Source organism: Pseudorasbora parva, chromosome 23 (genome assembly GCF_024679245.1).
Source record: "Pseudorasbora parva isolate DD20220531a chromosome 23, ASM2467924v1, whole genome shotgun sequence".
In the NCBI taxonomy this organism is placed as follows: Eukaryota; Metazoa; Chordata; class Actinopteri; order Cypriniformes; family Gobionidae; genus Pseudorasbora; species Pseudorasbora parva.
Genome location: NC_090194.1, coordinates 25,028,526 through 25,047,939, shown reverse-complemented (window position 1 = coordinate 25,047,939; position 19,414 = coordinate 25,028,526). Strand labels below are relative to the sequence as shown.

Genomic DNA, 19,414 nt, shown 5'->3' with positions numbered 1-19,414 from the left:
AGCTCTAGTAGCAAACCCAAACCTGTGCATGAACCTTTTTACTTGTCTTCAATATGACAAATCTGGCCAATTGGAATCAAGAAATATCACACGTGTATATATTTGAGAACCAATGAGAATCTTCTGGTAGCATAAGCTCCCATTTGGGCAAGTCTGGAGAATCGTGATTGTTAATGAAGAGGGAAGGGATTATCGTTAATTAGCCAAAATCTGTGGAATACAAAAAGACCAAAGGGCAGCATCTCAACAGTGTGACTAGCTGTTGAACAATGGCAGGAAGTTGGTGTGCAGTGCAGTCTCTGGCACTTTGTGTGTGGTTTTGTGCTTTCTGTCATGCTGTTCCACAGTGGAGTAATCTGCCCCAGAATCCTCAAGCTCTGATGTTACAGCAAACTGACCAGCGGCTTCAGAAGCAAGTTGGTCAACAGTTTCCTCAGTGGGTTCAACAACAAGCTAATCAGCAGGTTCCGAAACAAGCTAGTCAGCAGTCTCCTCAGTGGGTTCAACAACAAGCTAGTCAACCGTCTTCTCAGTGGGTTCAACAACAAGCTAGTCAACCGATTCAACAGCAGGTTCAGTCTAAGCAGCCAGTGGTGCAGGCAGAGCCCCTTGACAAATGCGTTGTAGCTGATTATGAGCAGCTCCAATGTGGCCCAGATGGTATCAGTGGTGCTGACTGTGGAGCGCTCAACTGCTGCTTTAACGGACAGCAGTGTTACTATGGGAAGGCAGGTAAGAGTGTTGAGTCAATTTAAAGGGGTTCATGTTAAACTTCTCTTCAGCAATAACCTGCTCTCTTTGTTCCAGTGACTGTCCAGTGTATAAGAGATGGTCAGTTTGTGGTAGTGGTGGCTAGAGATGTCACTCTGCCTCGCTTGAGCCTGGATTCAGTCCGTCTCCTGGGTGGAAATGACCCACCTTGCAGTCCTGTGGGATCCACACCTTCCTTTGCTATATACCAGTTCCCTGTCACTGCATGTGGCACGAGCATGATGGTGAGTAGCTGCTTGTGCTTCTCTTCTGCTTAGAATGGACTGGATGCCAACAGTTACTATTTGCAGGAGGACAGTGGATATGTGGTGTATGAAAACAGAATGACCTCCTCGTATGAAGTGGGTGTCGGACCACTTGGTTCCATCACAAGGGACAGCCATTTTGAGTAGGTGACTTATTGTCTAGCATGCATGTTAATCCTTTACAAATGCTACAAGCTCTCTGTTTGTTGTCCAGGCTTCTCTTCCAGTGTAGGTACTCTGGTACTTCTGTGGAAGCTCTGGTTGTGGAGGTCAACACTGTTCCTGCACCTCCACCAGTAGCTGCTTCTGGACCCCTCAGGGTGGAGCTTAGACTGGCAAATGGTCAATGTGTCACCAAAGGCTGTGCAGAAGGCAAGTGTCTGTCCAAGTATGGATGATTTTCTACAACTCCAGGTTGCAGCAGTTTCTGTTTAAACGCTGTGTTCTTCCTCAGGGGATGAGGCGTACACGTCCTACTACAGTGATGCTGATTATCCGATCACAAAAGTCCTGCGGGAGCCTGTGTTTGTTGAGGTGCGCGTGTTGGAGAGGACTGACCCCAACATTGTCCTGATGCTGGGACGTTGCTGGGCAACATCAACCCCCAGCCCACTCAGTCTACCCCAGTGGGACCTTCTGGTAGATGGGTGAGTAAGGCTGGTCTTCATCCATCTAGTGTGCTGTAAGGCCTTTCTGACTGCCCCTTTGCCTTTCAGATGCCCTTACCGGGATGACCGTTACCTGACCACACTGGTTCCGGTGGCTGGATTTTCTGGTCTTCAGTTCCCAACCCACTACAAGCGCTTTGTTGTGAAGATGTTCACATTTGTGGATCCAGCATCACTTGCTCCTCTGCAGGAAACCGTAAGCTCCACAGCCTTGCCTGAACCCTTGATATTAGTCTTTGTTTTTTTTGTTTTTTATAGTGGCTTATGTGGCTTGACCCTTTTCCCTCTCTGCTAGATCTTCATCCACTGTAGTACAGCGGTGTGCCACCCCTCTTCTGGCTCCTGTGAGCAAAGCTGCGCTAGGAAAAGTGAGTGCTTGCTGTAAACTGACTTCAGGAACCATGAGAATTTGTTTTTTAAATGCCCCTCACAATTCTGCCATTTCTTTTCCAGGAAGAGATGCTGATGTCAAGACAGTCTCCGTTGGACAAACTGTGGTGTCTAGTGGAGAAGTTACCATGGTCATGTGACTTTAATGGTCTTAATAAACATGAAACTCAACAGCAGTGTCTCTTTGGTCTTGCTTTCTGATGCCGTTGGGTTTGCTTTATTGGGTCACTAATCTAAACCAGACTTTATATGAAATGGGTTGACTTAGAATGTCTTAAGTACATGTGTAGTCTCATCCTGTCATAATGAGTCAAGGGTCTGTCCATCTAAACCTCCCCTGTCCACTTGTGGAACACTTACAATTAGTGACAGGGATTACCCTCAGTTATCCTCTATATTTAGCATATAGTTTAGCTTGGTGGTATGGTTCTGTTCCAGGCAAGAACTCCCTGTGCATTGTAGATAAGAGCAGCGAAAGGGCTCCCCAAGCACATGTACTGAAAGCCTTAAGCAACAAGCATGTTGCCCTTCCTCAGACAACCACATTGGACTAATAGGTAGATGTAGTCAGGTGATGCCAGCTTGACTAATGTGACCTGCTAGAACTAATGGGGAATCTGTATAGGAGTTTTTCATTGGCAATGAATGGAACTAAGACAGTGGACATGTGCTGCGTTCCGTTTTTATCATGCCCTTCACTTGCAAACTTCCCTCCGTCTCGTTCACTCGGATGTGCGTCATTGCTTACGTTGCATGAGTGCCCACTACTGGCGGAAACTTTGCAATGGACTGAACTGGAACGCCCTAAGCCCTTGATCACTTCGAATCCACTATGGAGTTGATTTATTATTTATTTTCCTTTACAAAATGGTTTAGTGCTTAGGGAAGTTTGCAAGTGCCTGTCTTAAAGTGGAGTGGAACGCAGCAATGGTCATCAGTGTAGTTTTCTAAAAGTGCTGGATTCAGAGAGGGTTTCTTAAGCAGTGGGGTTACCCGAGCCTGCTTAAATGCTGTGGGAAAGGTTCCCGTGTGAATATAAGTGTTGACAATGTGAGTGAGTGCAGGAGTGATTGAAGAAGAAATGGCCTGAAGGAGGTGAGTGGGTATAGGATCAAGTGGACAGGTAGTAGGGTGATTGGAAAGGATGAGTTTAGAAATATCTGCCTCGGAGAGAAGGATGGAACCATGTTCGCGTTAGTTGTTGAGATGTGCGTGTCAGTTTGTGGTGAGGAGAACTGGTTGCTGATGAGAGAGGTTTTGTTTGTGAAATATGATGCAAAGTCATCAGCTGTAAGAGTTGATGAAGGAGGGGGAGGAGGAGGACAAAGAAGACAGGAGAATGTTTTAAAGAGTGCGCGAGAGTCAGAGCAATTGTTGATTTTGTTGTGGTAGTATGTTGTTTTAGCAGTGGAGACATTTGTAGAGAAAGAAGAGAGAAGAGACTGATACAAGGTAAGGTCAGTAGAGTTAGAGAATGTACTGACCAGAACAAACTTTGTTCTTGTTCTTGCCACCTCGAGAAAACAAACAAGTGTCTTATTCTTGCAGAGTATGTTCCAAGCTTGATGAGTTAGAGAAGGATCAAAAACATTGCAGTTGGATAAAAGGTATTCTGACATCAACACTCCAATCGCGGAGTGAGACGTGACGAAGCCACCTTACGTATTTTTACTAAATTAAGGACAATCCAACACCTAGTTATCTACTACCCCATATGAAGAAAAAAAAACTATATGGTTCATATATGGCAACCATATATCTTCCTTGCTTAAATCATTCAGAATTATCTTGTATGTTTAATGTAAGTCCCATATATGCCATACACAAAATCAGACCGTTTATGGCCCATTTCATACTAAAGAGCACACAGACAACTTGTAGGGTATTTTTGGGTCATGTATGAATACTGCAAAAATATGAGTTTTACATGTAAACAGTATGCAATGGTATATGGTATTAGTGGCAAATACCTGATATTCATATACAAATCATATAAAGTTCTTATACTGAATCATATGCTAGTCAAATTAAAGTCATATAGGATTTATTTACATTTTTTCATTTTTTTATATCCTTTTCATTCAGATTTCATATTTTTTAATAGGGAAATGGTGTGCTAGCTCTTCAAGTTTTATATACTATACATATAAACTACATATAATAATCATACATGATTTCAGTCATTATTACAACATCTCTAACATATATGATTTCAATCAATGACATACACACATTTGTGATGGAAACACTTTTATTTCAACACAAAATGAAACACTCAAATTATACTCCACATGAGTAATTTACAATTCCAACTTGATAGCAAACTGAACTTTGCTCAGGAAAAAAAGAAAACCCAAAAAACAACAACAAAATACATTGAACACAGTATAATGGCCATCAATCAACGATAATTAACGGATTAGTTCACACCAAAATTAAAATTGACTGATAATTTACTCGCCCCCATCTCATCCAAGATGTTCATGTCTTTCTTTCTTCAGTGGAAAAGAAATTAAGTTTCTTGAAGAAAACATTCCAGACTTGTTCATCATATAATGCTTTTCAATTGCAAACAAAATGTTGAAGGTCCAAATCAATGCAGTTTCAAAGGGCTTCATAGCCTCTGCGTGATCCCAGATAAGGAATAGGGTCTTATCTAGTCAAATGATCATTTAAAAAAATGAATATACTTTTTTAACCCTCATTGTTCAACTTGCTCAGCTCTGCGAGGTGCCAAGGATGACATAATCACATGTAAATGGTCACATAGACGTAAGCAGAAGTCCCGCCCTCGTGTTTACAAAGCGCTCGTGTGAAGACTAATACAAACGGCCTTTAGCAAAAACACAATTTTCAACTTCAAAATCATCATGTATTGTTGTTTTACCCTTTTTTGTGCTAAAGGGCATTTGTATTAGTCTCCACATGAGCGCTTTGTAAACACAGAGGCGGAACTGCATTGATTTGGACCTTCAGTATTTTGGTTGCAACTGAAAACCATTATATGCTGAAAAATCCTGGAAAATTTTCTTCAAAAAACTTAATTTCTTTTCGACTGAAGAAAGAAAGACATGAACATCTTGGATGACATGGGGGTGAGTAAATTATCAGGACATTTAAAAAAATATTTTTATAAAGGCCTTCTGAAGAGAAGCTATGCATTTTTTATTAGAAAAATAACCATATTTTTGACTTTATAGACTAAAATATCTTCCGGCAGTTAACCGTGCGTGTCTACTTACGCCAAAAGAGTGACCTCTGACCTGAAGCATGATGTATTGATGAATGTGGATATGCAGAGACTAGAGGAAAACAAAACACTGGTCATGAATTTGAATTTAAAGAGGATTCGATATAAGAGAAGAGCTTGATTTTGCAGCATAATTAGGCTAACGTTACCTGTACGTTCCCTAACACTAAGGCTGTGGCACCGACATGATTACAGAAACAAACAATTTACAAATCTTTTAGCAAATCTTGCCATTAAATAAGTTAACATTTGCATTGAGAATGACATGTCAAACACAAATCTTACAGGGAGCTCGAAAATTCGCGGTCCCGCTGGGAGGCAATCATATCATAGGCGGAGGCAATGAACCCGCGATTGATTTCCGCCTGGCCGCGGCGCGTTGACGCATGCGCAGTTTGCGATGACAGAACTAAGGCTATTTTTTAGGTTTAATTATTTTTTTTTAAATATTGCTGATATTACTGTTAACAAATAGTTTGTATAGGTAGAACACTATTACGAAACAAATATATGGCAATATACTGCAAAGATATGCAAAATAGCCTATATTAAAGGAAATATAAAGGAATAAAGGAAACTAAAGCCTTTTTTAATATAGCTACTGCAATGTATGCATTGACCTTGTATGGCTATATTTTAACACATACAATATTTAGCATCCAGCAATTTTTATTTTTTATTTTTTATTTTTTACCATGTAGGACATATATGATTGAAAATATATTAATATTGCGCAATTTGTATATGTAGCAGCGGAGGAAATTTGCAGTGCCCAGGAGTAAAACAAAAAGACATTAACTTTATTTTATCTCACATACTCTTAAATTGCTTTACAAATAACTTTTAGGTGTCTGATTGTATGAAGTCTATTTCTGCCATTTTTTTTCTGAGTATTTGGGCTGTATTACCTCACATAATTTAATGATAATATTATATCAGAAATATTTGATTTTACTTGCTCTTTAGATATTTAGATTTCTCTGTTTTAAAATAGGTAGGGATGGCTGACGCGAACCTGACGTTTCGACGCTGCATCGAGATCCCGAAGCGCGGATGCTTCGAAACGCTGCTCCGAGCTGTGATTCGACACACCCATGCCACGTGACTGCCGCTAAACGAAGCACCGAAGTGTTTCATCAGGTGCGCCTGTCGAAACTGCTTTGATTAAAAGGGGCGGGAACAAACCGCACAGTCACACATCTGAATGAACCTCATTCCCCACAGTTTACAGGTGAAGTTAACCCATCTTCACCTCGTGGGTTTTTGTCAGAGGAGAGAGATTTTGTGATATAAGTGAGATTTATTGTGCGCTATGGTTAGTTATATTTAGGCTAGATTTAAAAGAGATATATTGACTGATCAGTGACCGATAGGATAGATATAGGCTAGTAACACATTCATATAGGCTAAGTTAGAATTATAGATATAGAATTATATATATATATATATATATATATATATATATATATATATATATATATATATATATATATATATATATAGATAGATAGATAGATAGATAGATAGATAGATAGACAGATAGAATTATATATAGATAGATAGATAGATAGATAGATAGATAGATAGATAGATAGATAGATAGATAGATAGATAGATAGATAGATAGATAGATAGATATTCATAGGTGATATATTTTTGTTTTATTTTATTCGTTTATTTAATAGGGACCAAGCATATTCATGAACATTGTTGTATAAAAATACACCATGCAAATATGCCAGAATTAGTAAAAATAACTACTTTTCATCTGCAGTCCCTATAGGCAGATAACAAAAATAACAAAGACAGCCAACAATCATACAACATCATTCACCAAAAAACTAAACAAAAAATTACACAAATGGCAAGACATTGTTCATTCACCTCTATACTACGTTCAGATTTACAGTGTAAGTGTACATGTGCTATTGATAAATGTATGACAGTTAAATATGAGTACACCTCTGGTTTTCAAGAAGCCACTGTTTTAAGTGAGTTTTAAAGGTGTTGAGTGTAGGACATTCTCTTGTTGAAAGGGGCAAGCTATTCCAGAGTTTACCACCTATTACTGACACAACATTTTGCCCAAAAGTGGTGAGCCTATCACGCAGTCTCCTTTGACACAGGCCCGTGTATAACCTCCACTGTCAAGTCTTTGGAAAAAGCCATGCAGTGGAGTGGGAGCAAGATTATGTCACATTTTGTAGACTAAACAAGTGTACTTAAACGCCTAAAATTATCAAAGCTTAAAAATGTATGCTTCTCTAAAATATCACAATGATGAAATGACAATGCTTTTTTAAATCAAAAACGAAATCTCGTACTACATCTGGTGTGGGAGCATTTCCATTTGGAAACACCACATAAAGTGAGATGTGTGTATTGTATTGACCCAGAATGCAGGATCGGATCCATTAACTTAACTTTCAGTAATTTTCACTCATTTGTATGTCTTAATTCATATTTTTTAATAAAAATGTTATGGAACAAATGACACATTGTGGCTTTATTTCTTTTAATAATCTTAATTTTTCAAAAAAAACAAAACAAAAAACTAAAGTTATTTACAACGAGGAGGCTACAGGTTACAAAACCAAGTAGTTGTGAGCCAGATGTTAAAAACGTGTTTTTTTTTGTGTGTTTTTTTTACAAACAGTAGATCACAGTCAAGGTTATTTCAGATCAATACACGCCAGTGTCCACTAGATGGCGTCATGGAGACGGGTGTCGGGTGTTGTTTCGAAGCTTCGGCACATTTGCTTCAACTGTTTCAGTGCTTCACGAAGCCTCGGTCTGCCCATCACTAAAAATAGGTATATAATGCTAGTTAATATTTCAACATGTCTACAAGCAAAGCAGAATGCACCAAACATCTACTCAAAGTATTTTGAGCAAGCTCTAGTAGCAAACCCAAACCTGTGCATGAACCTTTTTACTTGTCTTCAATATGACAAATCTGGCCAATTGGAATCAAGAAATATCACACGTGTATATATTTGAGAACCAATGAGAATCTTCTGGTAGCATAAGCTCCCATTTGGGCAAGTCTGGAGAATCGTGATTGTTAATGAAGAGGGAAGGGATTATCGTTAATTAGCCAAAATCTGTGGAATACAAAAAGACCAAAGGGCAGCATCTCAACAGTGTGACTAGCTGTTGAACAATGGCAGGAAGTTGGTGTGCAGTGCAGTCTCTGGCACTTTGTGTGTGGTTTTGTGCTTTCTGTCATGCTGTTCCACAGTGGAGTAATCTGCCCCAGAATCCTCAAGCTCTGATGTTACAGCAAACTGACCAGCGGCTTCAGAAGCAAGTTGGTCAACAGTTTCCTCAGTGGGTTCAACAACAAGCTAATCAGCAGGTTCCGAAACAAGCTAGTCAGCAGTCTCCTCAGTGGGTTCAACAACAAGCTAGTCAACCGTCTTCTCAGTGGGTTCAACAACAAGCTAGTCAACCGATTCAACAGCAGGTTCAGTCTAAGCAGCCAGTGGTGCAGGCAGAGCCCCTTGACAAATGCGTTGTAGCTGATTATGAGCAGATCCAATGTGGCCCAGATGGTATCAGTGGTGCTGACTGTGGAGCGCTCAACTGCTGCTTTAACGGACAGCAGTGTTACTATGGGAAGGCAGGTAAGAGTGTTGAGTCAATTTAAAGGGGTTCATGTTAAACTTCTCTTCAGCAATAACCTGCTCTCTTTGTTCCAGTGACTGTCCAGTGTATAAGAGATGGTCAGTTTGTGGTAGTGGTGGCTAGAGATGTCACTCTGCCTCGCTTGAGCCTGGATTCAGTCCGTCTCGTGGGTGGAAATGACCCACCTTGCAGTCCTGTGGGATCCACACCTTCCTTTGCTATATACCAGTTCCCTGTCACTGCATGTGGCACGAGCATGATGGTGAGTAGCTGCTTGTGCTTCTCTTCTGCTTAGAATGGACTGGATGCCAACAGTTACTATTTGCAGGAGGACAGTGGATATGTGGTGTATGAAAACAGAATGACCTCCTCGTATGAAGTGGGTGTCGGACCACTTGGTTCCATCACAAGGGACAGCCATTTTGAGTAGGTGACTTATTGTCTAGCATGCATGTTAATCCTTTACAAATGCTACAAGCTCTCTGTTTGTTGTCCAGGCTTCTCTTCCAGTGTAGGTACTCTGGTACTTCTGTGGAAGCTCTGGTTGTGGAGGTCAACACTGTTCCTGCACCTCCACCAGTAGCTGCTTCTGGACCCCTCAGGGTGGAGCTTAGACTGGCAAATGGTCAATGTGTCACCAAAGGCTGTGCAGAAGGCAAGTGTCTGTCCAAGTATGGATGATTTTCTACAACTCCAGGTTGCAGCAGTTTCTGTTTAAACGCTGTGTTCTTCCTCAGGGGATGAGGCGTACACGTCCTACTACAGTGATGCTGATTATCCGATCAAAAAAGTCCTGCGGGAGCCTGTGTTTGTTGAGGTGCGCGTGTTGGAGAGGACTGACCCCAACATTGTCCTGATGCTGGGACGTTGCTGGGCAACATCAACCCCCAGCCCACTCAGTCTACCCCAGTGGGACCTTCTGGTAGATGGGTGAGTAAGGCTGGTCTTCATCCATCTAGTGTGCTGTAAGGCCTTTCTGACTGCCCCTTTGCCTATCAGATGCCCTTACCGGGATGACCGTTACCTGACCACACTGGTTCCGGTGGCTGGATTTTCTGGTCTTCAGTTCCCAACCCACTACAAGCGCTTTGTTGTGAAGATGTTCACATTTGTGGATCCAGCATCACTTGCTCCTCTGCAGGAAACCGTAAGCTCCACAGCCTTGCCTGAACCCTTGATATTAGTCTTTGTTTTTTTTGTTTTTTATAGTGGCTTATGTGGCTTGACCCTTTTCCCTCTCTGCTAGATCTTCATCCACTGTAGTACAGCGGTGTGCCACCCCTCTTCTGGCTCCTGTGAGCAAAGCTGCGCTAGGAAAAGTGAGTGCTTGCTGTAAACTGACTTCAGGAACCATGAGAATTTGTTTTTTAAATGCCCCTCACAATTCTGCCATTTCTTTTCCAGGAAGAGATGCTGATGTCAAGACAGTCTCCGTTGGACAAACTGTGGTGTCTAGTGGAGAAGTTACCATGGTCATGTGACTTTAATGGTCTTAATAAACATGAAACTCAACAGCAGTGTCTCTTTGGTCTTGCTTTCTGATGCCGTTGGGTTTGCTTTATTGGGTCACTAATCTTAACCAGACTTTATATGAAATGGGTTGACTTAGAATGTCTTAAGTACATGTGTAGTCTCATCCTGTCATAATGAGTCAAGGGTCTGTCCATCTAAACCTCCCCTGTCCACTTGTGGAACACTTCAAATTAGTGACAGGGATTACCCTCAGTTATCCTCTATATTTAGCATATAGTTTAGCTTGGTGGTATGGTTCTGTTCCAGGCAAGAACTCCCTGTGCATTGTAGATAAGAGCAGCGAAAGGGCTCCCCAAGCACATGTAATGAAAGCCTTAAGCAACAAGCATGTTGCCCTTCCTCAGACAACCACATTGGACTAATAGGTAGATGTAGTCAGGTGATGCCAGCTTGACTAATGTGACCTGCTAGAACTAATGGGGAATCTGTATAGGAGTTTTTCATTGGCAATGAATGGAACTAAGACAGTGGACATGTGCTGCGTTCCGTTTTTATCATGCCCTTCACTTGCAAACTTCCCTCCGTCTCGTTCACTCGGATGTGCGTCATTGCTTACGTTGCCTGAGTGCCCACTACTGGCGGAAACTTTGCAATGGACTGAACTGGAACGCCCTAAGCCCTTGATCACTTCGAATCCACTATGGAGTTGATTTATTATTTATTTTCCTTTACAAAATGGTTTAGTGCTAAGGGAAGTTTGCAAGTGCCTGTCTTAAAGTGGAGTGGAACGCAGCAATGGTCATCAGTGTAGTTTTCTAAAAGTGCTGGATTCAGAGAGGGTTTCTTAAGCAGTGGGGTTACCCGAGCCTGCTTAAATGCTGTGGGAAAGGTTCCCGTGTGAATAGAAGTGTTGACAATGTGAGTGAGTGCAGGAGTGATTGAAGAAGAAATGGCCTGAAGGAGGTGAGTGGGTATAGGATCAAGTGGACAGGTAGTAGGGTGATTGGAAAGGATGAGTTTAGAAATATCTGCCTCGGAGAGAAGGATGGAACCGTGTTCGCGTTAGTTGTTGAGATGTGCGTGTCAGTTTGTGGTGAGGAGAACTGGTTGCTGATGAGAGAGGTTTTGTTTGTGAAATATGATGCAAAGTCATCAGCTGTAAGAGTTGATGAAGGAGGGGGAGGAGGAGGACAAAGAAGACAGGAGAATGTTTTAAAGAGTGCGCGAGAGTCAGAGCAATTGTTGATTTTGTTGTGGTAGTATGTTGTTTTAGCAGTGGAGACATTTGTAGAGAAAGAAGAGAGAAGAGACTGATACAAGGTAAGGTCAGTAGAGTTAGAGAATGTACTGACCAGAACAAACTTTGTTCTTGTTCTTGCCACCTCGAGAAAACAAACAAGTGTCTTATTCTTGCAGAGTATGTTCCAAGCTTGATGAGTTAGAGAAGGATCAAAAACATTGCAGTTGGATAAAAGGTATTCTGACATCAACACTCCAATCGCGGAGTGAGACGTGACGAAGCCACCTTACGTATTTTTACTAAATTAAGGACAATCCAACACCTAGTTATCTACTACCCCATATGAAGAAAAAAAACCTATATGGTTCATATATGGCAACCATATATCTTCCTTGCTTAAATCATTCAGAATTATCTTGTATGTTTAATGTAAGTCCCATATATGCCATACACAAAATCGGACCGTTTATGGCCCATTTCATACTAAAGAGCACACAGACAACTTGTAGGGTATTTTTGGGTCATGTATGAATACTGCAAAAATATGAGTTTTACATGTAAACAGTATGCAATGGTATATGGTATTAGTGGCAAATACCTGATATTCATATACAAATCATATAAAGTTCTTATACTGAATCATATGCTAGTCAAATTAAAGTCATATAGGATTTATTTACATTTTTTCATTTTTTTATATCCTTTTCATTCAGATTTCATATTTTTTAATAGGGAAATGGTGTGCTAGCTCTTCAAGTTTTATATACTATACATATAAACTACATATAATAATCATACATGATTTCAGTCATTATTACAACATCTCTAACATATATGATTTCAATCAATGACATACACACATTTGTGATGGAAACACTTTTATTTCAACACAAAATGAAACACTCAAATTATACTCCACATGAGTTATTTACAATTCCAACTTGATAGCAAACTGAACTTTGCTCAGGAAAAAAAGAAAACCCAAAAAACAACAACAAAATACATTGAACACAGTATAATGGCCATCAATCAACGATAATTAACGGATTAGTTCACACCAAAATTAAAATTGACTGATAATTTACTCGCCCCCATCTCATCCAAGATGTTCATGTCTTTCTTTCTTCAGTGGAAAAGAAATTAAGTTTCTTGAAGAAAACATTCCAGACTTGTTCATCATATAATGCTTTTCAATTGCAAACAAAATGTTGAAGGTCCAAATCAATGCAGTTTCAAAGGGCTTCATAGCCTCTGCGTGATCCCAGATAAGGAATAGGGTCTTATCTAGTCAAATGATCATTTAAAAAAATGAATATACTTTTTTAACCCTCATTGTTCAACTTGCTCAGCTCTGCGAGGTGCCAAGGATGACATAATCACATGTAAATGGTCACATAGACGTAAGCAGAAGTCCCGCCCTCGTGTTTACAAAGCGCTCGTGTGAAGACTAATACAAACGGCCTTTAGCAAAAACACAATTTTCAACTTCAAAATCATCATGTATTGTTGTTTTACCCTTTTTTTGTGCTAAAGGGCATTTGTATTAGTCTCCACATGAGCGCTTTGTAAACACAGAGGCGGAACTGCATTGATTTGGACCTTCAGTATTTTGGTTGCAACTGAAAACCATTATATGCTGAAAAATCCTGGAAAATTTTCTTCAAAAAACTTAATTTCTTTTCGACTGAAGAAAGAAAGACATGAACATCTTGGATGACATGGGGGTGAGTAAATTATCAGGACATTTAAAAAAATATTTTTATAAAGGCCTTCTGAAGAGAAGCTATGCATTTTTTATTAGAAAAATAACCATATTTTTGACTTTATAGACTAAAATATCTTCCGGCAGTTAACCGTGCGTGTCTACTTACGCCAAAAGAGTGACCTCTGACCTGAAGCATGATGTATTGATGAATGTGGATATGCAGAGACTAGAGGAAAACAAAACACTGGTCATGAATTTGAATTTAAAGAGGATTCGATATAAGAGAAGAGCTTGATTTTGCAGCATAATTAGGCTAACGTTACCTGTACATTCCCTAACACTAAGGCTGTGGCACCGACATGATTACAGAAACAAACAATTTACAAATCTTTTAGCAAATCTTGCCATTAAATAAGTTAACATTTGCATTGAGAATGACATGTCAAACACAAATCTTACAGGGAGCTCGAAAATTCGCGGTCCCGCTGGGAGGCAATCATATCATAGGCGGAGGCAATGAACCCGCGATTGATTTCCGCCTGGCCGCGGCGCGTTGACGCATGCGCAGTTTGCGATGACAGAACTAAGGCTATTTTTTAGGTTTAATTATTTTTTTTTAAATATTGCTGATATTACTGTTAACAAATAGTTTGTATAGGTAGAACACTATTACGAAACAAATATATGGGAATATACTGCAAAGATATGCAAAATAGCCTATATTAAAGGAAATATAAAGGAATAAAGGAAACTAAAGCCTTTTTTAATATAGCTACTGCAATGTATGCATTGACCTTGTATGGCTATATTTTAACACATACAATATTTAGCATCCAGCAATTTTTTTTTATTTTTTTTTTATTTTTTACCATGTAGGACATATATGATTGAAAATATATTAATATTGCGCAATTTGTATATGTAGCAGCGGAGGAAATTTGCAGTGCCCAGGAGTAAAACAAAAAGACATTAACTGTATTTTATCTCACATACTCTTAAATTGCTTTACAAATAACTTTTAGGTGTCTGATTGTATGAAGTCTATTTCTGCCATTTTTTTTCTGAGTATTTGGGCTGTATTACCTCACATAATTTAATGATAATATTATATCAGAAATATTTGATTTTACTTGCTCTTTAGATATTTAGATTTCTCTGTTTTAAAATAGGTAGGGATGGCTGACGCGAACCTGACGTTTCGACGCTGCATCGAGATCCCGAAGCGCGGATGCTTCGAAACGCTGCTCCGAGCTGTGATTCGACACACCCATGCCACGTGACTGCCGCTAAACGAAGCACCGAAGTGTTTCATCAGGTGCGCCTGTCGAAACTGCTTTGATTAAAAGGGGCGGGAACAAACCGCACAGTCACACATCTGAATGAACCTCATTCCCCACAGTTTACAAGTGAAGTTAACCCATCTTCACCTCGTGGGTTTTTGTCAGAGGAGAGAGATTTTGTGATATAAGTGAGATTTATTGTGCGCTATGGTTAGTTATATTTAGGCTAGATTTAAAAGAGATATATTGACTGATCAGTGACCGATAGGATAGATATAGGCTAGTAACACATTCATATAGGCTAAGTTAGAATTATAGATATAGAATTATATATATAGATAGATAGATAGATAGATAGATAGATAGATAGATAGATAGATAGATAGATAGATAGATAGATAGATAGATAGATAGATAGACAGATAGAATTATAGATAGATAGATAGATAGATAGATAGATAGATAGATAGATAGATAGATAGATAGATAGATAGATAGATAGATAGATATTCATAGGTGATATATTTTTGTTTTATTTTATTCGTTTATTTAATAGGGACCAAGCATATTCATGAACATTGTTGTATAAAAATACACCATGCAAATATGCCAGAATTAGTAAAAATAACTACTTTTCATCTGCAGTCCCTATAGGCAGATAACAAAAATAACAAAGACAGCCAACAATCATACAACATCATTCACCAAAAAACTAAACAAAAAATTACACAAATGGCAAGACATTGTTCATTCACCTCTATACTACGTTCAGATTTACAGTGTAAGTGTACATGTGCTATTGATAAATGTATGACAGTTAAATATGAGTACACCTCTGGTTTTCAAGAAGCCACTGTTTTAAGTGAGTTTTAAAGGTGTTGAGTGTAGGACATTCTCTTGTTGAAAGGGGCAAGCTATTCCAGAGTTTACCACCTATTACTGACAAAACATTTTGCCCAAAAGTGGTGAGCCTATCACGCAGTCTCCTTTGACACAGGCCCGTGTATAACCTCCACTGTCAAGTCTTTGGAAAAAGCCATGCAGTGGAGTGGGAGCAAGATTATGTCACATTTTGTAGACTAAACAAGTGTACTTAAACGCCTAAAATTATCAAAGCTTAAAAATGTATGCTTCTCTAAAATATCGCAATGATGAAATGACAATGCTTTTTTAAATCAAAAACGAAATCTCGTACTACATCTGGTGTGGGAGCATTTCCATTTGGAAACACCACATAAAGTGAGATGTGTGTATTGTATTGACCCAGAATGCAGGATCGGATCCATTAACTTAACTTTCAGTAATTTTCACTCATTTGTATGTCTTAATTCATATTTTTTAATAAAAATGTTATGGAACAAATGACACATTGTGGCTTTATTTCTTTTAATAATCTTAATTTTTCAAAAAAACAAAACAAAAAACTAAAGTTATTTACAACGAGGAGGCTACAGGTTACAAAACCAAGTAGTTGTGAGCCAGATGTTAAAAACGTGTTTTTTTTTGTGTGTTTTTTTTACAAACAGTAGATCACAGTCAAGGTTATTTCAGATCAATACACGCCAGTGTCCACTAGATGGCGTCATGGAGACGGGTGTCGGGTGTTGTTTCGTTGTTTCGAAGCTTCGGCACATTTGCTTCAACTGTTTCAGTGCTTCACGAAGCCTCGGTCTGCCCATCACTAAAAATAGGTATATAATGCTAGTTAATATTTCAACATGTCTACAAGCAAAGCAGAATGCACCAAACATCTACTCAAAGTATTTTGAGCAAGCTCTAGTAGCAAACCCAAACCTGTGCATGAACCTTTTTACTTGTCTTCAATATGACAAATCTGGCCAATTGGAATCAAGAAATATCACACGTGTATATATTTGAGAACCAATGAGAATCTTCTGGTAGCATAAGCTCCCATTTGGGCAAGTCTGGAGAATCGTGATTGTTAATGAAGAGGGAAGGGATTATCGTTAATTAGCCAAAATCTGTGGAATACAAAAAGACCAAAGGGCAGCATCTCAACAGTGTGACTAGCTGTTGAACAATGGCAGGAAGTTGGTGTGCAGTGCAGTCTCTGGCACTTTGTGTGTGGTTTTGTGCTTTCTGTCATGCTGTTCCACAGTGGAGTAATCTGCCCCAGAATCCTCAAGCTCTGATGTTACAGCAAACTGACCAGCGGCTTCAGAAGCAAGTTGGTCAACAGTTTCCTCAGTGGGTTCAACAACAAGCTAATCAGCAGGTTCCGAAACAAGCTAGTCAGCAGTCTCCTCAGTGGGTTCAACAACAAGCTAGTCAACCGTCTTCTCAGTGGGTTCAACAACAAGCTAGTCAACCGATTCAACAGCAGGTTCAGTCTAAGCAGCCAGTGGTGCAGGCAGAGCCCCTTGACAAATGCGTTGTAGCTGATTATGAGCAGATCCAATGTGGCCCAGATGGTATCAGTGGTGCTGACTGTGGAGCGCTCAACTGCTGCTTTAACGGACAGCAGTGTTACTATGGGAAGGCAGGTAAGAGTGTTGAGTCAATTTAAAGGGGTTCATGTTAAACTTCTCTTCAGCAATAACCTGCTCTCTTTGTTCCAGTGACTGTCCAGTGTATAAGAGATGGTCAGTTTGTGGTAGTGGTGGCTAGAGATGTCACTCTGCCTCGCTTGAGCCTGGATTCAGTCCGTCTCCTGGGTGGAAATGACCCACCTTGCAGTCCTGTGGGATCCACACCTTCCTTTGCTATATACCAGTTCCCTGTCACTGCATGTGGCACGAGCATGATGGTGAGTAGCTGCTTGTGCTTCTCTTCTGCTTAGAATGGACTGGATGCCAACAGTTACTATTTGCAGGAGGACAGTGGATATGTGGTGTATGAAAACAGAATGACCTCCTCGTATGAAGTGGGTGTCGGACCACTTGGTTCCATCACAAGGGACAGCCATTTTGAGTAGGTGACTTATTGTCTAGCATGCATGTTAATCCTTTACAAATGCTACAAGCTCTCTGTTTGTTGTCCAGGCTTCTCTTCCAGTGTAGGTACTCTGGTACTTCTGTGGAAGCTCTGGTTGTGGAGGTCAACACTGTTCCTGCACCTCCACCAGTAGCTGCTTCTGGACCCCTCAGGGTGGAGCTTAGACTGGCAAATGGTCAATGTGTCACCAAAGGCTGTGCAGAAGGCAAGTGTCTGTCCAAGTATGGATGATTTTCTACAACTCCAGGTTGCAGCAGTTTCTGTTTAAACGCTGTGTTCTTCCTCAGGGGATGAGGCGTACACGTCCTACTACAGTGATGCTGATTATCCGATCACAAAAGTCCTGCGGGAGCCTGTGTTTGTTGAGGTGCGCGTGTTGGAGAGGACTGACCCCAACATTGTCCTGATGCTGGGACGTTGCTGGGCAACATCAACCCCCAGCCCACTCAGTCTACCCCAGTGGGACCTTCTGGTAGATGGGTGAGTAAGGCTGGTCTTCATCCATCTAGTGTGCTGTAAGGCCTTTCTGACTGCCCCTTTGCCTTTCAGATGCCCTTACCGGGATGACCGTTACCTGACCACACTGGTTCCGGTGGCTGGATTTTCTGGTCTTCAGTTCCCAACCCACTACAAGCGCTTTGTTGTGAAGATGTTCACATTTGTGGATCCAGCATCACTTGCTCCTCTGCAGGAAACCGTAAGCTCCACAGCCTTGCCTGAACCCTTGATATTAGTCTTTGTTTTTTTTGTTTTTTATAGTGGCTTATGTGGCTTGACCCTTTTCCCTCTCTGCTAGATCTTCATCCACTGTAGTACAGCGGTGTGCCACCCCTCTTCTGGCTCCTGTGAGCAAAGCTGCGCTAGGAAAAGTGAGTGCTTGCTGTAAACTGACTTCAGGAACCATGAGAATTTGTTTTTTAAATGCCCCTCACAATTCTGCCATTTCTTTTCCAGGAAGAGATGCTGATGTCAAGACAGTCTCCGTTGGACAAACTGTGGTGTCTAGTGGAGAAGTTACCATGGTCATGTGACTTTAATGGTCTTAATAAACATGAAACTCAACAGCAGTGTCTCTTTGGTCTTGCTTTCTGATGCCGTTGGGTTTGCTTTATTGTGTCACTAATCTAAACCAGACTTTATATGAAATGGGTTGACTTAGAATGTCTTAAGTACATGTGTAGTCTCATCCTGTCATAATGAGTCAAGGGTCTGTCCCTCTAAACCTCCCCTGTCGACTTGTGGAACACTTCAAATTAGTGACAGGGATTACCCTCAGTTATCCTCTATATTTAGCATATAGTTTAGCTTGGTGGTATGGTTCTGTTCCAGGCAAGAACTCCCTGTGCATTGTAGATAAGAGCAGCGAAAGGGCTCCCCAAGCACATGTAATGAAAGCCTTAAGCAACAAGCATGTTGCCCTTCCTCAGACAACCACATTGGACTAATAGGTAGATGTAGTCAGGTGATGCCAGCTTGACTAATGTGACCTGCTAGAACTAATGGGGAATCTGTATAGGAGTTTTTCATTGGCAATGAATGGAGCTAAGACAGTGGACATGTGCTGCGTTCCGTTTTTATCATGCCCTTCACTTGCAAACTTCCCTCCGTCTCGTTCACTCGGATGTGCGTCATTGCTTACGTTGCCTGAGTGCCCACTACTGGCGGAAACTTTGCAATGGACTGAACTGGAACGCCCTAAGCCCTTGATCACTTCGAATCCACTATGGAGTTGATTTATTATTTATTTTCCTTTACAAAATGGTTTAGTGCTTAGGGAAGTTTGCAAGTGCCTGTCTTAAAGTGGAGTGGA

The 19,414-nt window shown here is 40.4% G+C and overlaps 3 protein-coding genes across 3 annotated transcripts; all 3 read left to right on the top strand.

Annotated features, from left to right (window-relative positions):
• Window positions 1-227: 227 nt before the first annotated feature.
• Window positions 228-2,245, top strand: LOC137062253 (zona pellucida sperm-binding protein 4-like). Its single transcript, XM_067433106.1, has 8 exons — window positions 228-732; window positions 808-995; window positions 1,062-1,159; window positions 1,231-1,388; window positions 1,471-1,663; window positions 1,733-1,880; window positions 1,980-2,052; window positions 2,138-2,245. The coding sequence occupies exons 1-8, from the start codon at window positions 270-272 to the stop codon at window positions 2,212-2,214; spliced, it is 1,398 nt and encodes a 465-aa protein (XP_067289207.1). The 5' UTR covers window positions 228-269; the 3' UTR covers window positions 2,215-2,245.
• Window positions 2,246-8,438: 6,193 nt separating this feature from the next.
• Window positions 8,439-10,463, top strand: LOC137062317 (zona pellucida sperm-binding protein 4-like). Its single transcript, XM_067433185.1, has 8 exons — window positions 8,439-8,950; window positions 9,026-9,213; window positions 9,280-9,377; window positions 9,449-9,606; window positions 9,689-9,881; window positions 9,951-10,098; window positions 10,198-10,270; window positions 10,356-10,463. Exons 1-8 carry the CDS (start codon window positions 8,488-8,490, stop codon window positions 10,430-10,432), a joined length of 1,398 nt encoding a protein of 465 aa, XP_067289286.1. The 5' UTR covers window positions 8,439-8,487; the 3' UTR covers window positions 10,433-10,463.
• Window positions 10,464-16,651: 6,188 nt separating this feature from the next.
• Window positions 16,652-18,666, top strand: LOC137062216 (zona pellucida sperm-binding protein 4-like). The gene is made up of 8 exons (XM_067433064.1): window positions 16,652-17,153; window positions 17,229-17,416; window positions 17,483-17,580; window positions 17,652-17,809; window positions 17,892-18,084; window positions 18,154-18,301; window positions 18,401-18,473; window positions 18,559-18,666. The coding sequence occupies exons 1-8, from the start codon at window positions 16,691-16,693 to the stop codon at window positions 18,633-18,635; spliced, it is 1,398 nt and encodes a 465-aa protein (XP_067289165.1). The 5' UTR covers window positions 16,652-16,690; the 3' UTR covers window positions 18,636-18,666.
• Window positions 18,667-19,414: the final 748 nt, after the last annotated feature.

What these genes read in the sequence shown, in the direction of transcription:
- LOC137062253 (XM_067433106.1), top strand. Translation starts at nt 270, where the DNA reads ATGGCAGGAAGTTGGTGTGCAGTGCAGTCTCTGGCACTTTGTGTGTGG. An exon ending in ACAAGGGACAGCCATTTTGA is followed by an intron (nt 1,160 to 1,230) that starts GTAGGTGACTTA and finishes TTTGTTGTCCAG; the next exon opens with GCTTCTCTTCCAGTGTAGGT. An exon ending in TGGGACCTTCTGGTAGATGG is followed by an intron (nt 1,664 to 1,732) that starts GTGAGTAAGGCT and finishes TTTGCCTTTCAG; the next exon opens with ATGCCCTTACCGGGATGACC.
- LOC137062317 (XM_067433185.1), top strand. Translation starts at nt 8,488, where the DNA reads ATGGCAGGAAGTTGGTGTGCAGTGCAGTCTCTGGCACTTTGTGTGTGG. An exon ending in CACCAAAGGCTGTGCAGAAG is followed by an intron (nt 9,607 to 9,688) that starts GCAAGTGTCTGT and finishes GTTCTTCCTCAG; the next exon opens with GGGATGAGGCGTACACGTCC. An exon ending in GCAAAGCTGCGCTAGGAAAA is followed by an intron (nt 10,271 to 10,355) that starts GTGAGTGCTTGC and finishes TTTCTTTTCCAG; the next exon opens with GAAGAGATGCTGATGTCAAG.
- LOC137062216 (XM_067433064.1), top strand. Translation starts at nt 16,691, where the DNA reads ATGGCAGGAAGTTGGTGTGCAGTGCAGTCTCTGGCACTTTGTGTGTGG. An exon ending in GTGTTACTATGGGAAGGCAG is followed by an intron (nt 17,154 to 17,228) that starts GTAAGAGTGTTG and finishes TCTTTGTTCCAG; the next exon opens with TGACTGTCCAGTGTATAAGA. An exon ending in GCAAAGCTGCGCTAGGAAAA is followed by an intron (nt 18,474 to 18,558) that starts GTGAGTGCTTGC and finishes TTTCTTTTCCAG; the next exon opens with GAAGAGATGCTGATGTCAAG.